This window comes from Carassius gibelio, chromosome A21 (assembly GCF_023724105.1).
Source record: "Carassius gibelio isolate Cgi1373 ecotype wild population from Czech Republic chromosome A21, carGib1.2-hapl.c, whole genome shotgun sequence".
NCBI classification, from domain to species: Eukaryota; Metazoa; Chordata; class Actinopteri; order Cypriniformes; family Cyprinidae; genus Carassius; species Carassius gibelio.
In genome coordinates, this window is record NC_068391.1 from 7,063,633 (window position 1) to 7,090,425 (window position 26,793).

Here is a 26,793-nt window from a genome sequence, read left to right on the forward strand (position 1 = left end):
ATATATATATATATATATATATATATATATATATATATATATATATATATATATATATATATATATATATATATAAATATACACACATATATATATATATACTGAAGTGTTGCATGTCTGCATTAGTCACATCGCTATAAGAAAATGTGTTGTTTTTGTAAACTAAGAATAATGAACAAATGTGAATTTCTTCACAGCTCATCAGAAGAAAAGTATAATTCCTCATTTAAAGTCACTTTGAATAAAAGAATGTGCCAAAAGAACAAATGCAAACACTGGTGTCAGTAGGTGCAGGATGGGGTGAGGACGCCAGTGCTGTCTAGCCAGAGAGGGAGCCATGCGATGTGAGCCCTCTCTCATGTTTCTAGCTGCCATGATGGTGCGGGTCAGAGAGCTGTTTAGAGAGTACTGCTGATAGCCCATAAAGGAAAAGCATCTGTGATCACCCCTGACCCCTGGCCTCTCATTTCTGACAGGACTGAGTGAGATGTTAAAGAGTGTCATCGAAGGGCTGGAGAAGTAACTGCAGGAAATGACACAGGATGATCAATCTGTTGAGGACAGTTACATCAGAGGAGTTAGTTGAATGTTACTTTAAACTAATTGTTAAAAAAAGTGTTTAATAAATCTATATAATAGAAATATAGAATTATATAAATCATATTAATACTGCTCAAAATATCATGGTCAGTAAGATTTTTAAATTGCCCCTATCATGGTTAATGAAAGGTTCATATTTAAGTTTTTGTGAGTCCCCAACAACAGCAGTCAAGGTGTTTGTTAGCTGCTTTTTGTACAGTGTTACCGGGGAAACCACTATTTTTACAACTCCAAAAAATAGCACATAGTGGCAAATAATGAATTTGCATTTTCATTCGGACCAATTCGGAAAGACCAACAAGTGGGCGCGTAATATGCTAATGTTTCATGTTGATGTCAACATGAAACGGCTTGAGATTCCTTTTAAAAACAGTAGGATTCAATTTCTGACGCCACTGAAGAAAATACTTATATTATTATATTAAATATTATTCATTATATTATTAACATAAGTGAAAAATCAATTTAAAGCTTGAATTTCAGAAGTATTTGGATCATGAATCAGATTTATTTTAAATCTGACATTTTATTTTAACTTGTCGCCTAAAAATAGTTCATTGTATTAAAATTATTTCTTCATTTTACATCATAATGTTTTTGTTTTGTTTTAATGTTAATTTTTGAAATGGTAAAACTTTGCTTCCCTCCAGGATTAAATTAGATTTTGAATCCCAGATTTCCTCAGACAAGTTTTAATCAAGCCTGCAAAACTCATCAGTTAATATTATTTTGAGAGGGGGTTGTTCTCGTTCATTCTCATCAGTCTGATTCATTGATCAAAGCAGTTGCAGAGGAAGAAACAAGTCAATTAAACTAATAGCCACTTTATCCTGAGGTACTCACAGAGTTGATGGATGACAGGACCGCCCAGGACTGTGGGGGGGGGGGGGGGGGGGGAGTTACATTTACACCTCCTTTGTCTCTCTTTAAGGATCTCATTGGCTGACTCACTTTGGGGGTCGAGAATGGCATCTGATTGGCTAAAAAACACATATTTGAGAGTCAACATGATTCTTGTTGTATTAGGCGAATACTTCACATCTTCAGGACGAACTAAAAAAAAAATGGTTTATAGATAATTAATTATTAAACCTGGTTGAGAGGCTTTTTGGTTGGCTTGCAATGCACCACACAATGGGCAATGGTTGCAGGAAGGCTGTGTGAGATGTGGAGAGCTCCTACTCCTCCTCACTGGACCTTTTATTCAAAGTGTAAAGGACAGGAGGAAAGTTCATGAAATTGTAAGTTCAGTAAACTTTATCCCCAATTACCATGATAAGATGCTTACGTGTCGAAGTACCAGTGCAGTCTGATATGCAATGTGGGCAGGCAGGTTCTGGCCCTTGGCTTGATTCACTTTCATCAATATTGCTGGATCCAGCTGCTGATGTTTAATAAAAATGACCACAATTTGTTCTTGATCATCATACCAGTACCTGGTCATGTCATGTTGAGTTACATCAAAGATCTTTCCTTACAGGTACTGTCCTTTTTGTGATGTGCAAATCCTCTGGTTTGTCTTCTTCCTCTTGATGGCACTGGGGACACCAGGACAAGTCTGAATGTTGATGGTCGTGGCTCAGACTGGACAAGCTCAGAATCAGTTGCTGAAGAAGGGGAAACAAAAGTAATTTAATATCTCTATCAGAGCATAACAGATTCAAAAAACCAATATGACATCCAAGTGTTTTGTCATTGAGGAACATTAAGAAAATCTCTTTGCAATCAAATGTATTCTACTATTAACTTTGAAAAATGTACATGTGTAGCTAAACATACCCAGATCAGTTTGAGGCCGATGTTGAGGTAAAGACACTGATCTTTGCCCTCGGAGTGGGTCTTGTTGAATTTCCTCTCTCTTGTTCTCCATTCCTTCTCCTGTCTGAAGACCTAAGAATTGAGGAACATCATAAAATCACTTTATCAATTAAAACTTTTAGCCAACATATATCATTTTGGACAATCTAAGATCAAAATGGCAACAATAGATTTCAGGTACCTAGCGGTCCGTAGGGATTCCTGATATTTCAAATACACACTCAGGGTTTGCGTTTTATTGAGAGCTAATGGTGATTAATGCTGGCCTCTTAATGAGCAGCTGAATACATACCAGCACAATCTTCAGCTAGTCCATTCAAGAGATATATTCCTGCTGAATCATAGAAAGGAAAGAATGAAAATTCAATCTAATTATCCAGATGGAACTCTGGCTGTCATGAAGCAAAAAAATGATTTCATAGAGACCACTTAATACCACTGGAGTTTTTCCCAGAACTCCTCTACAGTAGAGCCCTGGCTCAAAAGAGCAGCCATAAATCTCTGCTTGTTTGTGCTGCAGTGGCCATGTCAGCCTTTCGGAAACTCAATGCTGATTTGTTAGCGGAACGTAACTTTGGGCTTTAAGGTGGTCACTGTGGTGATGAGGCACATGGAGGGAAGGGCTTCTGGGAGAGTAGATCTGCTGGTTGGCTGAATGTGGATATTGGCCGTCCTGTGCTTTTTCATCCTCTGATAAAAAAAAAAAAATGAATATGGAAAGATGAATAAAAGCAGGATGCAGAGAGAGAAAGGATGAAAAGAGAAATTCATGGCCACTGTTAATGAAGTGTTCACCATTATATATCAGCATTATTCAAGAAAAGTGTGTTTTATCCCCATGCCAGCTTTCTTGGCTTTCAGACATCAGAGAGAGAAAAATATAAAGATTAAATTCCTAGGATAGCAAAAAAACAGTTAACAAAATTTTCATATTTTCTGAATAAACTTTAATGTTTGTTTTATTTTATCATTTAGGCCTAAGTGTCATACTTGAATATTAATAACACACCTCTCCTGAGTCTTCTCTATAAGCCAAAATAATTGATGTATCATGGACGTCCACAGCACAAACAGTGCAGGATGATTCCCTAACCCTAATTATAAGCCGTAACACAACTACTGCCTTAAAGTTCAGTTATTATTTTATTTTTTAAATTCCAGGTCAAGTGCTGTATACAGTGAAGGCGCTCCATACCTCACCCCTGTCCTCTGCTGGAGGAGACTGTGTACAGCAGGAGCGAGCTGACTGCTCTCAGAGCCCATAAAGCCACTGTCTGTCTCTGGAGACGTCCCCCATCCTTCAGCATTATTAATACAAGTAACAGCTCTACTAAAATAATATAAAAATTCTATTATTCATGCACATTAAGAAATAATCCTTCAAATATGATATGTGGTGTTGTTCATCACAAATGAAGTTTAGTCACTGACCAGAGGAGATCCAGTCATGGCCTTTACTTTTAAGCCCGTAGTTCTGGGTTCTGTGCTCTCTGCTAGGCTGGTCAGGCTACTGCTTTGAGTTTTCCTGTTTCCTGCTGCTTTCCGTTCCCTGCACAGTTACCTGGCAACAGAGCCTCTGGGTGAGTTTCCATAGAGTCACACACCTGTGACCTGACAGGTGGGCCGGAGGGAGGGACACAATCTGCTGCTGCTGCCTGCCCAAAGAAAGAGAGAATGGAGAGATGAATGAAAGAGCAAACAGCCAGGTGTTGATAATGGTGGAGTGGACTGAACTGCTGTTACCCTCAATTACTTTTAAAAAACCTGGTAACGACATAAGGCCTACAGCTGATGTTTAGATATCAAACACAGAAATATCATTATTGTGTCTGTGACAAACTTTTTATTACAGGAAGTACACAGGAAGTATAGCATCATGATTTGCATCAGCAACAAAAGACAATGACAAGTTTATCTATGTGCAAACAATATATTATTGCGATTTAAAATACCCGTTTTCTATTGTAATATAGAATTTATTCATGTGAGGCAAAGCTGAATTTTCAGCAGCTATTACTCCAGACTTCAGTCTCACATGATCCTTCAGAAATCATTCTAATATGCTGGTGATATGTTGAAAAGAGTTGAATGAATAGAAATTTTAAAAGACCAGCATTTAGTTACAAGTACTAATCTCTTGTAACATTCTAAATGTCTTTACTTTCACTTTTGATCAAATTTATGGATTCTTTTAAATAAAAGCATTAATTTAAAATAATTTTGCAATGGTAGAGTATATATATAGTACATACAGTACACATAAAAAGAGGCTCAAAATCATCAACCTGAAAAAAAAAAAAAGATTTTGGGTTTAAAATACTGCTGTTAATCTGATTGATCAAATAGGTTATTTTAAAGTTGGTTACCTGTAGCTGTTTGATCAAAGCAGTTTTGAGATTATTTAACAAGTATTCAGTTTGACTGGCAAGTAATTTTAGATGAGATTATAAGACTGTTCTGAAATTTATACAAATGTGGTTTTAAACTCTTTAATATGGCATGACAGATTGCTGGCAGACACCTTAGTTCAAGTGATATATATATAAATATATATATATATACGAATATATATATATATATATATATATATATATATATATATATATATATATATATATATATATATATATATATATATATATATATATATATATATATATACTCTGCTCTCTGTGCTTGAGGGAAATTGAGGGTTATAACCTTTGACCCTTCCTGAATAACACCTGACAGGATAGCTGTACTGGGTTTTGGGGGTTCAGAAGAAAGAACAACCTGTAAACACACAGCACATACACAACAATTATGAATGGATGGTTAAAGTGCTTTTTGAGCAAAAAAGAAATCAGCAACCATCTGTCTGAAAATCTACTCTGCCAATAATCCACGTGCCCATCACTATGCATAACGCCCTATAATGCTCGAAAATCAATAAGAGTTCTGTGTAAAAAAATTAATGTCCCCTCTGTGCTCTACATAGAATGTCTTTAAATGCATGTTCATGGTTTGCATGGTATACTCTACCATTAAGACTAAAAAAGTAAAATGTGAAAAAATGTATGTTTATATTATATTTATTCATATTATCTCAGGTTTGGATCTGGACTATGATATAATAATTGTTGATATCTGATCTTAAGTACGACAAGAACTGTGTCGCCACCCATTATGCTAAGACCATTAAAGAAATACAGCCCTGTCTTGCCCGCCCATGTGACAGAACCTCAGATTTACTTCAGACTAGTGACTGAACCACAAAGGAGCACAGAGGAGACTCACGTATAACAGCGCCATTTAATGGTGTTTTCCTCTGCTGGACTTTCAGATTAGACAACGGATAGAGTAACACAATGAAAGTACATTGTCAATCAGCTGATATCCATGCACCTTACCACACACACATTCATGATTTCAGTGTGTGTGAGGTAATGGGTTTGTGTGCTGTCTGAAATCTAATGGAGGGGAATGGCTGAACCCTCATGATAAGCCCCTGAAACATTAAATCATACTGAACATAACCAGTATGACATATTTTAAAGGAAATGTAATAATTAATTTGTGCATTAACTGTGTAAAAAAACAAAGTGCTCATCACTGTACATTTGAGTTAATATACAAGTACGCAGATAATATAATGACTTATACTATACAAGTTATGCTTTTTTATTGTCTCAGTTTATATGTTTGCTAATGTTTCTCTAAAATGGTTTGTGTCGTCTGAGATAAGCCCTTTTTATTTGAAGAAAAAACATCACAATCGGAGAGAGGCCGCAGTTTGAAAATGAGCCTGTGCTTGAACATTGCTGTTAATACTGAGGGCTGTGATTATGGCGGTCACAAAAGAGATTCTGCATTTATATTGTGTTGACTCAGCCTGAGGAGTCTAAAAATAGCTCTCGCCGACATCAGAGCACACGCAGAAAGAAGACAGGCCTGCTGATACGAGGGAGAGTATGGCATTGAATTTACGTCAACCTTCAGATGAATGGAAAAAAGCATAAAACCATAAATAAAGCCTGTAAATTCAACCTTTGCTTCAAGGCAAAGTCGATCGATAGTATTTTCAGCTTCTGCATGCTTGGTAAGCAGCCTGTTATAGTCCTCCTGTGAGAATAAGAGAGAGAGGAATAAAGAAACATTACAAATGGCTTCATCTTTTGGCCTCTTGGATAAATCAGCATCATTTTGAGTATCATTATGTTTGTAATGCTACAATTATTACATAAAAAAAGAAAATGAAAAGCATGTCAAAACATAGTGCAGGACCAGTGCATACTGCAAAGGGACACTCCATCCCACAATACAATTCTCTTAAATTTCTCTCTTTAATGTGAACAGGAATCTGTACGAATATCAACAAGGATTTTAACATCTCAGACTACTTTTACATAAAACAAAAAATATGAATTATATTTAGAATATTACTGTTTGAAATGTTTATGGTTGCATACTGAGTATGATTTGATTTACTTCCACATTATACACTAGGTTCCAAAGTTTGGGGTTAATATGATTTAAAAAAAAAATAAATTATTAATTTTTTATTTAGCAAATATGCATTCAATTGATCAAAAATAAAGACGGTAAAGACATTTATCATGTTACGAAAGATTTCTATTTCAAATAAATTCTGGTCTTTTGAACTTCCAAACTGGAGCAATGGCTGCTAAAATAATAAAACATTACATAAATATTAAAATAGAAAACAGTTATTATATAATAGTTATTTTAAATTCTAATAATATTTCATTATGTAACTATGTTTTAATCAAATGAAAACAGTCTTGGTGAGCATAAGAGACTTAAAATAAATGAATAAATAAAATCTTACAGACTTTATACTATGCAGTAAATAGTATACTTGTATTTCACTTTATGGACATGCACATAACACATTTCAGTGATTCCCCATTCACTCTTTATATAGCTGTAGCTGCTGCATGAGTGTGCTGGCCTGCTGGGGGCAGCAGAACTCCTCTGGTATTGTGCTGTGTAGGTGCTTGTGGGTCCCATGCTGGAGGGACTTCCTGGAGACCCATCAGAGCTGCTCAAAAGGACCTCTCTCACGATCTCAGCAGGGGACTTGAACACTACAGGAATATCCAGGTGTAAGTTCTATCATGAGGAGGTTGACGGCCTTTAAGAGGTTTATATCCACTCTCCACTTTGGAAAAGTCAGGTACGGGGTGATTTAGCTGCTCTTTCCTACAAAAGCATATACAGCAATAATCAGTCTGAAAATAATGCTAAATTCAAAGCAAGGACTAATCACATTATGATTCTGTTAGCAAAAATGCTGTTTTAAATTCTGGAAATATACATTTATGGGTAGCCCCACTTTATCTCCACTTGTACCATCTTGGTGTCTTTTTCCCAAAATTTGTTACAGGGCTTCTGGCTGAAGTTTTAGGTGTGACCTGTTTTATCTCCTCCCCTTTTGATCTTATACTTTGATCTGATACTTACACTACCATTCAAAAGTTTGGAGTCGTGATTTTTTTTTTATTTTTATATATTACTGAAAGAAGTCTCTTATGGTCACAAAAGCTGAATTTACTTGGTCTACGATACTGTAATAACAATACAATTGTACCAAACAAGTACAAGTTGAATTTTCAGCAGCCATTACTCCAGTCTTAAGTGTAACATGATCCTTAAGAAATCATTCTAACATATTGATTTTGATGCTTGATATCGAATAGAAAGTTGAAAACACATTTATTTGAAATAGAATATGTAAAAGTATTCTTTTATTCCAATTTAATGCATCCTTGCTGAATACTGACTCCAAACTTTTGAACAGCAGTATGATGAATAATGCTTTTATACAAAATTAAAATTACTTTATTACACTGTTACTATATGTAGCTTTATGCTTTTAAACTCAGCTGTATGTTTAACTGATCTGAACCCTTATGCAGAGCTCAGGCTTAGGGCTCTTCACATCGCACAACAGGCCTTTTGCAATCTCTTCCTCTTCTCCCTGATTGGCACAATCATAAGATGCTTATTAAACAGTTGCAGCAAGTTTTAATCTAGAACCAGGGCATTTAAATTGACTAAATTTTTCTAATTAAAAACAGTTGAACTCTGGCAAGTGTTTTAAGCGTAATGAGATTTTTCTGATGAAGAGTCCTGGTGAGACTGCTCTAAATGACCAATAAATGGGCAGATATCAATCAAATATCTCTGATGTCCTCACCTCATGCTGCCCTTGACTGTCTGCCAGACCAATGATGCCATTCTCATCCATCTGGCTTTGAAAGTCCTCATCCTGTTCTTCATCCCAGCTGAAGTCCAACCCGCCTGGGCTTGAGGGAGAGGAGTAGGGCTGGTGTCCACACCAGATCCCCTGCAGTGGTACCACCTCTGTTCCACTCCATTAACAGGCTCTTTATCGCTCTCTTTTATTCCACCTTGAGCTCTTATGCCACCCACACCTTCACACTGATATTGATGTCATCTCTCATGGCTGACCATTTATGATTGTTTTTATGGACAGCCTGCGTAATGTCCACTCAAGTGTCACTAAGGTGATTTAACATGACCTGAAAAACATCATTTCCATTGATCGACTGATGCATTACCAACAACACTTCATGCTCTTCTGATATATAAGAAGAAAAAAAAATCACCAAACTAATTAAACCAAGTTATACAACCATTAACTGTTTACAATCACAGTTAATAAATCCATTTAAGCTGGAAGAGAAGGAGGTGAGCAAGGGCTTTTAAATAATATAATAAATAAAAAGAAAACAGATAGAATAGAAAAAGACTAGAGCGAGTTAGTGTTAGAGGTCTTATACTGTATGTGTGTATATATATATATATATATATATATATATATATATATATATATATATATATACATACATACATATATATATATATATATATACATACATACATATATATATATATATATATATATATATATATATATATATATATATATATATATATATATATATATATATATATATATATATACATATATATATATATATATACACACACACACACACACACACACACACACACACACACATATAATTAGAATATAATATAATTAGAATGTAATTATTAGAATAGTGAGTGCTAAAGTAAGAGGGTCAAATAAAGTTGGAAGAGATGCTGATTCTTGAAGATGGCTAAGGACTCAGCTGCCCGGATTGAGTTGAGGAGGTCATTCCACCAGGAGGGAACATTTAATTTAAAAGTCCGTAAAAATGACTTTGTGCTTCTTTAGGATGGCACAATCAAGTGATGTTCACCTGCAGATTCTAGACGTGGGCACATAAGTCTGAAATAATACATTTAGGTAAATGGGTGCAGAGCCAGTGGTAGTTTTGTAGGCAAACATCAATGCCTTGAATTCTATATATATATATATATATATATATATATATATATATATATATATATATATATATATATATATATATATATATATATAGATCGCCATGGTGACCACACAACAACAATTCTTGGAACAGCCAATCAGCATTCAGAACACTGCTTCCTGGCAAAGATGAATAGCTGGGAAAGAACTTTCAAATGAAAATACCGTTCCATTTTTTCTTTTTAACTAAATTTGGTTTACAGGCCTTAAATTGTGTCACTGCCACATCCAGAAGTGTGTATACTAGTAATTTTTTAAATAAAATGTGGATCTAATCATATTCTAATTTTCTTAAGTGACCCTGAAAAGACAAGCACACACGTTTTTGAAGTTTATTTATAATATTTTATGTTTATTTGTTTATTTTATATATCATGTCAACACGTCCTGTCTGTTAAAGACCCACTTGTGTGGATGCAACTTTTGCTGGTTGCAACTATTCCAGAGAACCACAATCTGTAGCAATCTTGTCAGAATCCTCCTCCAGCGTGAACACAAACGTAGTCTCCTGAGTGCAGTGTGTTCTGCAGCATAAGTTAATTAAACGCTTGTCTGAATCTCCGCCATCCATTCAGCGAGCCTCTGGTGAGCTCAGACAAAAGCAACACGTATCCTACTGTACTTAATAGCCTACATGACAGTACCCCCCACCCCCCAACACGCACGAATAAAACAGTAATCAGCCACACGATGGCGCCATATAACGACTTTTTAAACCTGTAGCTGACAGAAAGTATTACCACACATTTTAGCCATGTATCATAACCACGGCACGGAGTACGTGTGAATACGATTGTACAAGAATATAGTATACAAAGATCAAACAGCATTATTACCACCCACTGGTTCCACAGTTTGTTCATATCGCACTTATATAGTCATTTTATTTATTCATACATTCCTTAAAAAATCTCAGTTTATTTTTTAACACTAACACACAGCTTACTAGACAAAAAATATTAACCCGTATGCAAAATGAAGTCTGCAATCAATTATTTCCTCACTTCCTGTGTGTTCCTCATCCAGCCATGAACTACATGGTTAATGAGGCTTTCTGTTTACATTGCACACCTTTAATGGATTTATCTGTGCTTTGAAACCTAATGAATGAGAAACAACAAGATGCCTTCTGTTTGCAGATAACTAACCAGGGGTGCGTTTCCCAAAACCATATGTTGCTAACCTGTTAGCAACTTAGTTGGTTGGCAGTGGGAAATATGGTTTTGGGAAACGCACCCCAGTCCAGATAATCATGTGTTTGTTTGTGTATGAATTGGTTTGATCAAATGGGTATCAAGGCATGCTACTAGGGGATTACTTCATATTTTAGTGAGACGTAAGGGGCTATTAATTTTACATTATCATATATCATCTCACTGATTAGTTAATGAGATATGTACCTGCCACAAAGCACCAGAAACTGGTGGGAGATGAAGAACGGGAAGACAAAGTCGATTTTTCTGCATTTTATCTTTATTGGAAAATAAATACACACTTTCTGTATAAATACTGTAGCTGTGTAGTCTTCTTTTTAAACTGTACAAGAGGCAAGCAGACAGAGGAACAAAGGCAGCGGGTTGTTTGAGGTAAAACAATTGGTATAAAGACACAATAAGACAATGAAAATGAATAAATACATGGTTCTGGAAAAGCACTGTTGTGTTGATGTTAAAGCACGGAGGAATTATTTTGGATGCAGGTCAAGTAGGAGAGCTCAAGCTGAAATGTTGAGTCTTTCAAATGCTGTCAGTCACAGCTCCAGCAGATATCAGCAGGATGAAGGGGCTTAACTCTTCTTAACTTTGGACTATCAAAACCCATCACTTGTGAAGTCATAAATGCGGTTTTGAAAGGTTATCCAGACCTGCATTTGGTACGCTCCACAATTAGTGTTTCACGACATTTTAGAAGCATTACCAGTATTAGATATGTAAAATACCCTTCATCAAATGGTAATATTTCCTGTCCCAAATCAGAGGTCATGACCTCCTTAATGGTATCCAACATGAATCATAATTTAATCAACATTATTTAACAATTTCACATCAAATAAGTAAATAATTCCTCAATTTTTATTTGTTGTATTCCCTGTGTGCACCAACTCCAACCCTGTTGTAGTTAATTTAATTCTATTAATAACATTTTGATCCGAACTAGCATGAAATTCCGGCAACATATGCAACCTTGATAATAATATAGTGTTTTTTTTTTTTTTTTTCTTAATACATTTGCTCTATTTTGATGTTTATTTAATATTTACTGTATAATTGCCTTTAATATATATATATATATATATATATTTAAGTTTATGTTTTAAACTGTACATTTGCATTTTCCAAATTTTGTTAACAAGGTTATATTTAAAGGTCGGTACAGTCAGACATGCTTTGTTCTTTGATCTGTATTCCTGTCCACCAATGAAAACCCACAGCTCTATGGCTCCACACGTGTGCTGCAGAGAACTGATCTCCATTTGAAGAGCTGCATCAGTGGGTTGAGATGCTGGTGCAAAGACCCCCCCCCCCCCAACCCCCCCTTCCCTGGAAGCTTTTCATGCATTCAGGACTTTTGGATGAGCATCGAAGCAAAGAGTACATATCATTCCTAATGCTGTCAGGCAGGTGTTTGCAGAACTGATATTTCAAGGGAGAAGATTTGACTGCATAAATGCTTTACTGCATTCAGTTGACTGATGAAAGCCAAATAATAATAATAATAATAAATTAAAGGAAAATATGTCCAACTGCAGGAAGTAATAAAGATGAGGAATAAACAAATATGCAACAAAATGAGTGATACACATTATTTTCTTACACAGTGTTTTTGTCTTGTTTACTAGTACAGATATTTAAATAGTACTAATACAAGACATTTACTTGAGAAGCAAAAAGATATCAAGTCTTGTTTTCTAAAAAAAAATATTAAACTTAAGTAAGTTCATACATTTAATTGAGGAAATGTAAGAAAAAATATCTTGTCCCTTTGTATTAAGATTATTTTAACACAAACACAGCTTTTCACTTCACAAGACTACATGGAGTGGAGTCGTGAGGATTACTTGTGGATTATTGTGATGTTTTCATCAGCTGATTGGACTCTCATTCTGACGGCACCCATTCACTGTAGAAGATCCACTGGTGAGCAAGTGATGTAATGCTCAAGTTCTCAAAATCTGTTCTGTTGAAGAAATAAACTCTTCATCTTGGTTGGCCTGACGGTGAATAAATTATCAGCAAACTTTCCTTCTGGGATTTAAGAATTTTAAGATATTTGTACTACAAAACAAGACAAACATACGGAGTATGAAAAATATTTTTTTTGCACCTATAGAAGTTGTTCATTCTGTCTTGCCTGTCTTCCCTCTGAGCACCTCGGCTATATAATGGAGAAGAATTAAGAATTATATTATCAACTTTTTACAAATAATTTCCTTAAAATATATAGCTATACCATACATGTGACCCTGGACCACAAGATCAGTCGCTGTCGTATATTTTTAGCAATAGCAAAACAACAACAACATTGTATTGATCAAAATTATAAATTTTTCTTTTATGCCAAAAATCATTAGGATATTATAAGTAAGGATCATGTTCCATGAAGATATTTAGTAAATTTCCTACTGTAAATATATCAAAACTTTATTTTTGTTTAGTAATATGCATTGCTAAGAATTCATTTGGACAACTTTAAAGGGGATTTTCTCAGTATTTTGATTGTTTTGCACCCTCAGATTCCAGATGTTCAAAAAAGTTGTATCTCTGCCAAACAATGTCCAATCCTAATAAACCATACATCAGTGGAAGTCCTAATCAGCTTTCAGATGATGTATAAATCTTAATTGAAAAAAAAAAAGACATTTTAGACTGGTTTTGTGGTCCAAGGTGTGTGTGTGTGTGTGTGTGTGTGTGTATATATATATATATATATATATATATATATATATATATATATATATATATATATATATATATATATATATATACACACACACACACACACACACACACTATTTTAATGTCTGAGACTAACAGGCAATGTGTGGGACTGTAGAGGAGTGAAAATGGTGGCATATGTGATTTACAGTAGGTGGGCTTTAGATAGAGAGGGTAGGCAGGTGGAAATGAACAGTCCTGTGCTTGCACTAGTCAATACGTCAAAGCTTCAGGTAGTTTTTCACATACACATATCTTGGCTTTGTTGGACTGTTTCACACTCTGCCTCTGCATTCAAAGACAGACAGACTCACACACATTACAATAACACCATTTCTCAATTTCCTCTCCCACTTGTTCCATCTTATGTAACATGACTGATACATTGTTGCTTTGTGTTGCCATCTTATCCCAGTCTGAATGCATTTTTTTCAAAGCATCAGTCAGATCCCTCGCTGAAGATCTAAACTTTTCATTAATTTCGATGGCTGCTCGTCTCTGATCGCAATGTCACGTTTCTTCTTCACCACTCATAACTGGATAAAGGGTCTTCTCATTTTCTCGCTAAATCTAAAAAAAAAACTGAGAATGATTTTTCTTTCTCAGACTCTTTACAATGCCGCTGTGTCTCAAAGACTATTCCCAAAATCTAGTGAGCTGCCTTGCTGTCTATGGCCTATATAGGTAGTAATATAGGTTTAGTAATAACCGTATGATGCAAAAAAAGAAAAAAAAAAAAGAAAGAAAAACAGCACATACAATAATAAAAAAATTAAAATCGGCTGACTAGTAAAAAAAAAAAAAAAAGGCAGATAACAGATGTTTCATCATTCCTGCTCACAGAAATCTGTACAAAGAAGTATTTCAGTTCGAATCTCTATGGGGTTAGTCACTATTTACTATAATCAGCAGTTACGTAGATTTCTTTAAATATATATTTTAAATGCATTTTATCCATTTTCACTTCCTTCTTATAAAATAGCTATGGCTTTAAAAAAAAAATTCACATAAACTCTCACACCAGGACAAGATGCTGGGCCTAGACTCTATGATGGTATCGTATATCAAAAACACAACACAGATCCAAGCTCGCTGAAGAGTCTCTTGCCATATTGCGGTCAGGAGACCAAATTTCATTATAGAATCTCATAAAGAATAAGCCAACTGAAAAGATGGCCCCATCTTCTAAAACAAACCGGCCAGCACAGACTGAACGTTTGCTCTATCCTGGCATTTGCCGTCGGAAAGGTCAACGCCGGGTTGGCTCGCGCAAGACGGCCTTTCAAACAGTGACTGGTTTCAAAACACCACAGAAGAGGATGAGCTGAAGTCTAGCATGTAACAGGATTCTGGGGGTTAATCATGACAAGACATCTTGGTCGTGGTGCGTCCCAGTGCTCTTTTATTCCATCAGCATTATGGGACTCATACGGTCTTATAGAGCAACATTGAACTCTGTGATCAAGAAGTCAATGTAGTCCTTCTCTTTGGTTTTAAAGGCCTCTGCGATGAGTCGTGCGGCTTCCCGATGCTCCTTTCCTCTGAGAGACACTCCATTTACCTCAAGGATCACTTGACCCACCTTCAACTGTCCACAGTTATGAGCCGAACCACCTCTCTGTGGGAAAGAAAATGGAGAAAGTTTGACAAAATGAAGATAAATTGATTGACTCAAACCAGCTATGTTCACATAGAAGCAGGATATGGATGTCAGTCCAGTTTTGGTGCTAAATACACTTGCAGTCACACAGTGCAGATTTGGCTCAGAGTAGAATGTTATATTTCCTTCTGGGTAAAAACTGAATTTAGATTGAACATATGGCATTTGTTTGTGCATTTAAACTGGGAAATCAAAGAAGGACGTATTCATCAGAGTTGAAAATCTTGATAGTTTCCTGAAAACCCAGATTTAATCATTCTAGAGAAATTGAATCTGAAATTAAGTTGTTCATTTATTAAGTTAACGTTTCTAAGCTGAAGTGAAGGCAGATCCTACAGCTGATCTCTGGTCACTTCAGTCTGGTCAAGAACAACCGAAATAAAAAAAAAATATAATTGAAAATATAAAATACTATTAATGAGCATGTTAATACATAAATAATACTAAAATACTCCTGTATGGGATATTTAATCAAAATATGAAAAATGTATAATTTATTCAACCTGTTGTACCAAACCTGCATGACTTTCTTATGTGGAACACAAGAGAATATGTTTTGAAGAATGCTGTGTCTAAACAACACTGGACTCCAGCAAAAACTTTTATCGTATGGACACAAAAAAAGTAATTTTTTCAGAATGTTTTTCTTTTGTGCTCCACAGAAGAACGAAAATCAGAGGTGTGGAACAATATGAGGGTGAGTAAATGATGAGAGGGCTTTCATTTTTGGGGGGAACTGTCCCTTTAAATGATAGTGCCAGCTCTTTCGAATAATCCTGCAGCAGTCTCTTTAAACACTTGATAACACCAAAGAAATGTGTGCTGTCTTAGCAGTCAGAATTTCTGTACATTCATAAAAGTGTCTACTGACAATTCTGAACTGAAAACAAACCACTGGTACATTTTAACCACCTTTGTTTCTCAGGATGAAATAAAATAAAAATGGCTAAGCTATAAGAACCTCACCTGGAAGTTACGTAAACCCAACCAATCAGATTTCAGATTACAATTTTTTTTTGCCATTTTTCGGTGCAATATCCATCAAACAGTCCACATCATAACATTTTTGACTGATCATTTATCTTATACTTTTTTGGGGGAGATAATAATTTAGAGCAACAGATATTAGGGACTCCTTGCTTCCAAAATCCCAATTTAACCCTGTTTAATCCTTGGCCTGAAACTATTGATCATAAGTCAGCCTGCTTCAGAGCATGCCAGAATTTACACAACAGGAAGTAGTAAACTAATGAGGTTAAAAAGCAAGAGTAACTCACTTAGCTCTCACCAGCACAGTGTCTTCTTTCATTCACCGCCCCAAAATGATCGAAAACAAAAGAGCACCGCATTATCTAATCTCCAGGCATTTTTTTTTTCTTCATTATGATGCTGATGAACCGACTGCAGCCTGGGAATTAAAGCCCACTCAAGCCTGTCCATTTCTCTCCTCCCCAGATACACTTTCTACATCTTTCAATCGCTTTCATTTACTTCCTTTCTTCTAGCTAACTTTCACTGTCGCTCACATTCTTATTTTAGCTCAGTCTCTCCTGTTCTCCTGCCTCTGCTCTTTTTTTGTCTCTCAATCTTTTATTAAGAATGTGCTGATTTGCTGCTAAATCAACTGCAATCAGTGGCACTGTAATTTCAGATTCGTCTTTCACAACCGAATCAGTCCCCTCCTTAAAATGCACATCATTTTCTCTCCAGCGCAGTCTGACATAGAGAGCCTTTCACACATAAACTCGCTCTACAAATTGCACACTAGCCTGTTCAACAGTGTGCTTGAGAATTTAAGTACTAGAAAAGACAGAACCAGGAATAATCCACTGCCACAATGGCATCAAACATCAACAGCTGACTACAGCTGGAGGTCTATAACGAGCTCCTGTGCTCATTATTTAATTCAGCAAGACTGTCGGCTCTCTTATAGACCTATATATGACTGACGGCAGGGAGCACATGATTGGGACTCATTTTGTGTCTGTCATTGTCTGAGGCTCTGCATTGGCTTTAGACCTGACAGAGGGTTTTGATATTGTATAATCAACTGTAAAACCTGGCAGCTGCCCAATAGTACCACAGAGTACTATTGTGAGTCATACTCAGGTTCAGTATTGTTAGATGAACTACAGCAGGAATAAAAATGTGAGGCGCTTGCCTGTGCAAATATCACACCATGTTGCTTGGATGTTGGTCAAGGTGCTGCTATCCTGTTGCAAAGTGGAATGTACAAGTTGCTATGAGGATGCTAGGGTTTTTTAGGAGGTTGCTTACTAAACCAACTCTAAAGAACCCCCTAACAAGTCTCCATGACATTCTCGCTGCTAGATATGACTACCGTCGCTCACATTTTACCATCTTCCAGGGCAAAATCAGATAATAGAACAGAAATAGAACTCCTCTCCTTGAACTTCACGATTCGTAGTGTCATTTGTATATGTAGCACAAACAGTGTGAGATTCATTAAATATAATACTTAAAAGTATATTTTGGAATTTTTTGTAGTTTTACTTCTAAAGAAATCAATTACATAATTTAATACCATCAGTAACATATATCACAGTTTCCACAAAAATATTAAAAGAACTGATCAGTGAAATGATCAGTGTTGATAATAATAAGAAATGTTTCCTGAACAACAAATCAGTACCGTATATTCCGGACTATAAGTCACACTTTTTTCATAGTTTGGCTGGTCCTGCGACTTATAGTCAGGTGCGACTTATTTATCAAAATTAACAAGAGAAAACATTACCGTCTACAGCCGCCAGAGGGCTCGTATCATGACGTATTTTTGGACTGATGCGACTTATACTCAGGTGCGAGTTATAGTCCAAAAAAATACGGTATATTAGAATAATTTCTAAAGGATCATGTGACATGGAAGACTGAATTAATGGCTGCTGAAAATTCAGCTTTACCATCATAAGTATAAATTATGTTTTAAAATATTTTTTTATTTTACTTTATTTGTATTATTTTAAATAAAATAACTCTGTAGATAACAGAACCCTGTATGGACTACTCACCTGTACGGTAACGATGCGTGGGAGGGGCTGACGTGTGTTTGCCCCTCCTTCTATTGCGATGCCCAGAGTACTGGCGCTTTTTGCCACTCTCACTAGAGTGGATGTAGGCTCCAACAGACCCGGCTGCAAGGTAGATTCACAGACAGATTAGAGACAGGATGGAAAAATGGGGAGAGGAGGATAGAGAAAAGAGAGACAGGAGAGTAGCAAATCAAAGAGAGGGAGAGAGAATGAAAGGGAACAGAGATAGGAAGCAAAGACACATTTGGCTTTGATGATACTCATTTTTTTGTGTCTGACGGCCTAAAATAGGGCCACAGGAAGTGGCTTACGCCCAACCACAAGTGTCCTCAGAAAGCACTATTAGTTCACTCCGCGATAACAGCAACACAGCTCATGCGTATAAGAAAGCCGGGAAGCAAACAGCTAAAGGACGGCCAGAAGGAAGACGGACGCGTCTTGATTCAGCACACTGAGATTGGTTTTTCAGAGAGCTGTTGGATCAGTGATATGAGATGAGATGAAGTGGACGAGTCAACAAAGAAAGAACAGAAAAACTAAAGGAGATGTATGTACCAAAAGAAGAAAAGTAAAAATGAATTTTTAAAAAGTCAAGCACGCTCAGTCAGAGGGAGGGGGGAGGAAACAGATTTATGTGACTGCACTCTTCTGTCAACACTCTTTCACTCTCATTCACACTTTTAACGCCAACCCTCTGTCACTGTCATTAACTCTCACACATCCTTCTCTCTCTCTCTCTCTCTCTCTCTCTCTCGGTCTCACCGGTTTGGCAGATGTTTCTCCTCCCCCGTGCCCATCCCGTGGGGCTCTGGTGCGGGCAGGACGTGGGCTGCTATCCTTACTGAGACGTCCAGATTCGGCAATGTCCACACCACTGTCCTCGCTGAGGGTTTGTCCGCTGTCTGACAGCTGGGATAATGTCCCTCCTACAAGAACAATAAGTGAATTTATATACAGTTAGAATCAAGTGTAGTGATTTTTGTGTAGTCCAGCTACAGTTTCTGTTTTTTTTTTTTTAAACTTGGACACTTAATGGAACATTTAAAGTATTAATTACAAGTTATGTTAGCATTTGCACAGTGTCCAAGGTTAACTTTCACAAGCTGGATGAAGCTGTTACAATTGCATTATCTATCTCTGTTATTCCAACTTTGTGAAAAACAGACTTAAGTCTGGAATACACCACTTTTGCTTAGATTTTTGCCCTCTTGATCATCTTTAGTTGCCAAAGGTCACTGCCAGGTTGTAGATCTTGGTTATTTTGAGCAGGCTGTTTTTTAGCTTCAGAATATGATTCCATCCCATCGCAGGATATCAAACATTTTTTATATTTTGAGCTGATATAGGAACACATAACCTGCCTATGAATATACCTACTTTCATACTATATATCAGTCAAAAATCATTTTTATATTAATAAAACCATGGTGAAAAGTACCCTAATGACCTCCTACTTCATTAAAGATACTGAAGTGTGCATTTGATGGACACTTTAGTATCCCATGAGACCATGGGAGAGGATCCGTGAATGGCAGTGTAGCAACCCACTTGACACTGTAGGTTATATGGCAGTGACAACGTGGTGGATGCAGTATGTCCGAATTTCATTCAAACTACCCTTTATACTACGTAAAACATCCTTAATGGTCGCAAAGCAAGTTTCTAACCAAATGTTGTACCTACTACACAGTATGCTGTCTCATACTCAGTAATAATATTTTTATCTGTCATGTGACTTATGCAACCATTGACCAGATTTTAAAGTAATGTGGTGCATTTTATGATTTAAATTTTATTAAAATGCTTTAAATGACAAAAAGAAAAATTATTGCTTTATTCAGACTGAAATTGAACATTTATATTACATGTAAACAGTTGGTAGACAGCTGATGTCATAAATGTACATAGGTCACGCAGAATCTGCAGAATGTTAATAATTTTTAACATGAATAAAAATGGCTTGTTTTTAAGAACCAGGTATAAAATAGCTACTTTAGGACAGCATTAAAAATCAAGTATCTTTTATTATATTATTTGGTATATGTAAATGTATAACTACAAATGTAGATTACTTTGTATTACTTTCCCAATTAATCATAATTAATTTCATATTTTGAACCATATTAAAAGTAACAAGTAATTTAAATCTCACGTGGTTATTTTATCCATGGAACACACAAATATTGAATGATTGAATTTTAATAGCTGGTTGAACTTATTTTAAAATGAACATTTGTCCTTTTTGCCCATTAAATGGGTGAAAATAACCTGAAATTATAGAATTTGAATAGAATTTTATTTTTTTAACCTTTATTTAACCAGGAAAGTCCCATTGAGGTTAAAAACCTCTTTTTCAAGGGAGTCCTGGCCAAGAGGCTGCAAAAACACAGTCAATTACATTTATAAAAGTTATACAATGCAAATAATAAAACAAAAGTTAATGATATATTATCTATCCGCAGCTGCCCACAATGCATCAAATATTTGAGTCTCACCTCGAGCTTGTGGCAGCGGCCGCACCTCGTTCACATCAGGCTCTGCGTTGGGCCTGTGCACCTCCACCATGACAAAATGCTGATTGGATGCTGGGGAAGAAGGGGCGGGCTTATCTGGGACGGGGGCCGGAAGAGGAGGAGGCGGCGGCCCAGGTGGCGCAGGTACATTAGGGGCGGGTGGAGGAATCGGAGATGAGGATTGGACAGCAGCAGGCTTCGCCTTACTAGGAGACTGGACCCGGGGGAACGGTCCGATAGTATGCTGACTCACGACTGAAAGTTGAGGTGCAGGGACATCTATTTTGAGGGTTTCAAGAGGAGATGTTTGAGGTTTGGGTGCTTTTGGGTGTTTGGGTTCTTTACTCTGAGAACGAGAAGGGGCGGTGAAGTACAAGCCCGATTGGGAGGAGCTAGAAGAGGGACGTTTGTTAAGCGTGGCTTTTCGACCGGGCCGGCGCTGAAGCCCTGGGGGAGGAGGAGGTTTAAAGGAAGGAGGGGAATCTGAGGTGGAATGAACCTCATCCTAGGATGAAAGAGGAGAGCTTTATTGATGCCATATTTCAGGTGATATTTCAAAGTAATCTATAACACAATCCTTGCAGCTTATAATGCAACATTCACATACTGTATACACCCATACCTTAAAACATTCCACAATTACCCACAAATCATTGCATTGAGGACAAGAACAATCGGTTCATTCAGATCAAGTGGCAAAGCAAAAAAATAAAATAAAATAATAATAATAATAAGTGAAAGGAAATGAACAAACTAAGGCTGAAACATGGTGAGCACAAGCCAGATGAATGATGAATGTCAATGCCATCAGAAAGCAATCAAAATGAAATGTGAGGTGCCTGTGTGTGTTTTTTTTATTATCTGGGCCTGAATGCTCTCTGGAAACTTTACTTTCACATGCTCCTGACCTGCGCCTGTGGACGTGCCTGATAGAGTTGCTCTGGAGCTCAATAGGGTTTCATCAGAATACCAACAGGAAACTCTCTGAGAAAGACCCCAATCTTCCTCGGCCATCTCTCTCACAACGGGCAGCCTTCAGCCCAGCAACAAGTGTCATCATCTCGTCTATTTCTCTCTTTCCATCAAACAACTGTCTGAGTAGCCGTGCCTTTACAAACATTTGAGATCGAGCTAGGCGGCATGACAGTATAAAATATGTGAACAGGAGAGATTGATATATATAGAAAATCAATGGTATTTGCTAGATTAAAATTAAAAACTATATATGAAATATATTTTGATACAAAATTACGTTTCCTGTGATTTAACATTTTGGTCATACCTGCCACCCCTATGCTGAGAGTTTTAATAACCGGGTTTCATTCAGACGCCATCATCAAAACGGGTCATAATCTGCCCCTGATCATTTTCAAGGTGTTCAATATCAGTTCTCATTATGTCCTTTATTGCACACCTCAGCAGATTCCACCACTCCCTCTTTTTTCTCTCTGTTCCCCCTCTTTTATCTTTCCTGTTCATCCTCAAACTGAAGGGCTTACCAGAGAGATGTCTGGAAGGGCATTGCTACGCCCGAGAGACTGTTCCCCGTTGTTCTCTGCAACATCATCATTCTGGGAGAAAGAAAAACAAAAGAGAGAAAACAAGAACAAGAGACTATGAAACAAACAGACAGAGAGAGAACAAGAGACTATGAAAAAAATGAAAAATACAGCCGTGTTTTTATCCCTTAAAAAAAAGCTCAATCCAAATTGCATTCTGTTGAGGGCCCATTTCACAGAGGGGCATCAAAAAACCATTGCACTTACAGTCCTTCATTTCAATCTCGCATCTAGTCTTATTTTCCATCCAACACGCATCTCTCGCACACAAAAAAAAGAAAAGAAAAAGAGATGCCTTGTTTTTTGTGCTTGGGTGCGCTATACAAATGACTCTTATGAGTCAGTTTCTTTAATGAATCGTTACAAATGACTCTTATGAGTCAATTCTTATAATTGAGAGAGAGAGAGAGAGAAAGAGAGCGAGAGAGAGAGCATTAACTTTAACTGAACTGCATTATTAGGGCTCAAGCCTGGAGGGCGAGAGCCCTATTGTTTTCCTTAGGATTATTTTTTTTTTTTTTTTTTTTTTTTTTTATTCTTCTAATTTTTTTCTAAGGTTTCGGGGGCTTTTGGGGTCCTTAACATGCTCAAAAACTCTTGAAAATTGGCACACACCTTGGAACCTGCGGCCATTAGGGCCGGGCAGAGTCTGATACACGGGCGTGGCACAGGGGCTCTACAGCGCCCCCTGTAGTACCGAGGGCCATATATCATGCATACTTGCACGTATACATATGAAACTTGGTACATATATATAACTCATCAAACCAAACAACTTTCACACTGCATGTCATAAGCTCCGCCCAACAGGAAGTTGGCTATTTAGGGTTTTATGAAAAACACATGCTCTGGAATTTGATATACTCCTCTGAGGAACTCCACCCGTTCACCTCAAAACTCGGTGAACACGATCTCAAGACATTGGGGATGCTAAATTGCGAAGAGATTTTTGATATCTCGAACGGTTTGCCCGTGGCGAGGCGTTGAAATTATGGCGAGAAATGAGAAACAGGAAATGTATAATAACATCCACATACATTTGCTGAATTTGATCAAACTTAATTGGTTTGTTCGTTGTATGATACCGATCGTATATATGTGACTTTTAGGAGTCAAAGTTATAGCGCCACCAACTGGCAGCAGGAAGTGAATCATTTTCAGAACACTTTGAATTCAGCATCTTATTTTTACTTGATTTGCTTCAAACTTCATCAGAATAATGACAAAACACGGCCGAAGACAATCTGTCGTGGGGATATTTATATCTAATATAGTGTTGCCATGGCAACGTGTCAAACTTGAATGTTCTGTTCTGGTGATTTTGAGGCAGATAACTAGCTCAGATTTACATGAAACTCGAAACAGATATCAGTATTAAAGATAGCTAGACCATGGCAAAAGCTTTTAAAAGGGCGTGGAAAAGGCACTCTATAGCGCCACCTTTTGTCAAAAGTGGGGGGATTAGTTTTAGCTACAGACACCAAACTTGGTACATAAATTGTTCTTATCAAGACGGACAACTTTCTAATTCGCAGTCATAAGCTACGACCAACAGGAAGTTGGCTATTTTGACTTGAATATGGATTTTTGGGAATTTTCTTTTGTGAATTAATTCATACTCCTCCCAGGGGAAGTACACTATACACACCAAACTTTGTCTACATCAAGAAAAACCATTGAGGAACTTAAATTGCGAACGGATTTTGGTTAGCTTGAACGGTTTTGTCATGGTGAATTTTTGAAATGACAGTAAAAAGGGAAACATTAATTGTCTTGTATGTTTAAATTGCAGCTTCCAAACACTTCAAAGCATTTTTTCATACAAAGATCAAATCATTCTGAGGAAATATGCATAGTTTCACGACTTTACAACACTGTATGGATAAAAGAAAATTAAAAAACTTTCAGACTTCTCAACTTACATGATCTCACTCTGGCCACCCTGTCTGTGTGAGGGAAGGGAGGGGGAGAGGGAGGGGGAGTGTGAGGGGGTTGGTGACTGTGACAGTGTGTGTGGACTGTAGGGAGGGGCTGTCTGGCAGAGAGAGAGAGAGAGAGACCTAATCATCCCTTTAATAATCAGGAAAAAAAAAATCTGTATTTTAAATTGTTATTGTTTTTGTTGTTGCTAATGGTGGTGTTTTTTCCTTTCATTACAGGTTAAGAAATCTCTTAGGCCTTATCCTTTTCTGACAGTTTTAGGGATTTAAAAACATCCTAAGAACCCTAATTTGTGCTGCAAATAATAATTTCAAACTCATTTGATACTGACCTATGACAACCTGTGACGTGACATGACATTTATTAATCTCATTGATGTAACAGTAAAACTCTTCAACTGACAGATTAAGCTGCAATGCAAGCAAAACTATTTCACAAATGCTTATAGGTCATTAAAATCATTACAAAACACTAATACATTATTTAAGGATTTGGTAACACTGTAAAATAATGTCTAATTTGTTAACATTAGTATATGCAATGGTAACACTTTATAATAATTGCACTCATTAGCTAAGCATTAGTAAATAGTTCATGATTATAAAGCCTTTTCCCTTAATAATAGTCATTATTAAGCAGTAATACATCTATAAATAAATTGTTCTTGGTTTAAAAGCACATATATTACAAAGGAGATTAAAGTCTCAGTTGTCTTATAAAATAAATAAATAAACACAACCCAGTTTGATTCAGAATTCAGAAATATTTATTTCAAGATGCAATAAAAGGAAACTGTACACTTGAATAGCTTTTATGCGATTCTTGAAGGATTAGCATCACCTCCTCTTGTAAGATGGTTTGAGGAATATATCTTCGAGATTGTACCGCCGCTCCCTATATGCATAGTATGCAGTCTTCGTAGGGCACCAACTCCCAGAGGGGGCACCATCCCAGTTGCTCAAAAAAAAACAACAAAAAAACATGCGCCATTCTCCCATCCGCCCTCACGACCGCTCAGACCTCATGTTTGCGGATGAATGTTCGTAATTGATGGATGGACATCTATGCCTGGGTATAGGACATCAGCAATCCGGCACAGAGAAAAGAAAACTAAAGAAAATAAAACAGGCATAAAGTTGTCTTGACATTGGACTTTCTAGAGTCTCAAATTTAGGGACCGTCTCTAAAGTTACATGTGATATTGTTATACACTTTTCTAACGTCAGTAGCATTTGACGAGAATGACTTACAGTCATAAAAACAACTGTAATTGTTCATCTAGGTGACAGCTATAATGCACAATTAAATTGAATGTTTGATATTTATTACAACAAACTGTAAGTCATATGTAAATTATGCTACTTTTTCACATGGGCTCAAATGCAAATTTGAAGCTCAATAGCATTTGAGAAGAAAGACTTGCAGTCATAAAACAATTGTAATGTGTTCATATAGGTCAGCTACAATGCACACCTTATACATTTTTTATAGATATTAAAATAAAGTGTTACTAAAGTTATATATATTGTTCTGTGTATGTGATTTCAAAGTCTAGATTGGTCGGATTAACCCTTTAACTGCCGCATCCCTTAAAACTTGATTGTCAGAGGGTTACTGTAAATGCTTATGCCCGCTGGGCACAGTTATCCTGATGCCACCGGGGTGGCGTTGCACTGATGGCTTGAGCCCGACATCGCTGCTTGCAGCTATATTTTTCATTGATTTTTATATCAAAATGATGCATGTTTTGTATCAGTTTCATAAATATACATACATGTATATACACTACCATTCAAAAGTTTGGAACTTGTAAGATTGTTTAAATATTTTGAAAAGAAAAAAAAAATCTCTTTGAAAGAAATACTCACCCAAGGCTCACCAATTTATTTGATTAAAACTACATTAAAAACTGCAATGCAGTACAATATTATTACAATTTAAAATAACTTTTCTTTTTAAATATTTAGGGCCCGAGCACCGATGGTGTGAGGACCCTCTTGTATCTGCTTTGTTTATTATTATTATTAGGGCCCGAGCACCGAGGTGCGAGGACCCTCTTGTATCTGCTTTGTTTTTTATTAGGGCTCAAGCCTGGAGGGCGAGAGCCCTATTGTTTTCCTTAGGATTATTTGTTATTATTATTATTATTATTATTATTATTTATTAGGGCTCAAGCCTGGAGGGCGAGAGCCCTATTGTTTTCCTTAGGATTATTTGTTATTATTATTATTATTTTTCTTCAAGGTTTCGGGGGCTTTTGGGGCCCTTAACATGCTTAAAAAGTCTTGAAAATTGGCACACACATTGGAACC

The 26,793-nt window shown here is 36.6% G+C and overlaps 1 protein-coding gene and 1 pseudogene across 3 annotated transcripts in view; both read right to left on the bottom strand.

The window, feature by feature from the left end:
* Positions 1-2,060: 2,060 nt before the first annotated feature.
* On the bottom strand, positions 2,061-8,798 carry LOC127942276 (uncharacterized; annotated as a pseudogene).
* Positions 8,799-13,776: 4,978 nt separating this feature from the next.
* Positions 13,777-26,793, bottom strand: part of LOC127941526 (whirlin-like) — a 181,686-nt gene continuing 168,669 nt past the window's right edge. For all 3 annotated transcript variants that reach the window (XM_052536668.1, XM_052536666.1, XM_052536667.1), the window contains 5 exons: positions 22,481-22,552; positions 20,964-21,486; positions 19,231-19,394; positions 18,448-18,570; positions 13,777-15,373 (listed from right to left, as the gene is read on the bottom strand). In XM_052536668.1, the coding sequence (XP_052392628.1) occupies positions 15,191-15,373; positions 18,448-18,570; positions 19,231-19,394; positions 20,964-21,486; positions 22,481-22,552 (1,065 nt within the window). In that variant the 3' untranslated portion in view covers positions 13,777-15,190. The remainder of the gene's footprint in view (positions 15,374-18,447; positions 18,571-19,230; positions 19,395-20,963; positions 21,487-22,480; positions 22,553-26,793) is intronic.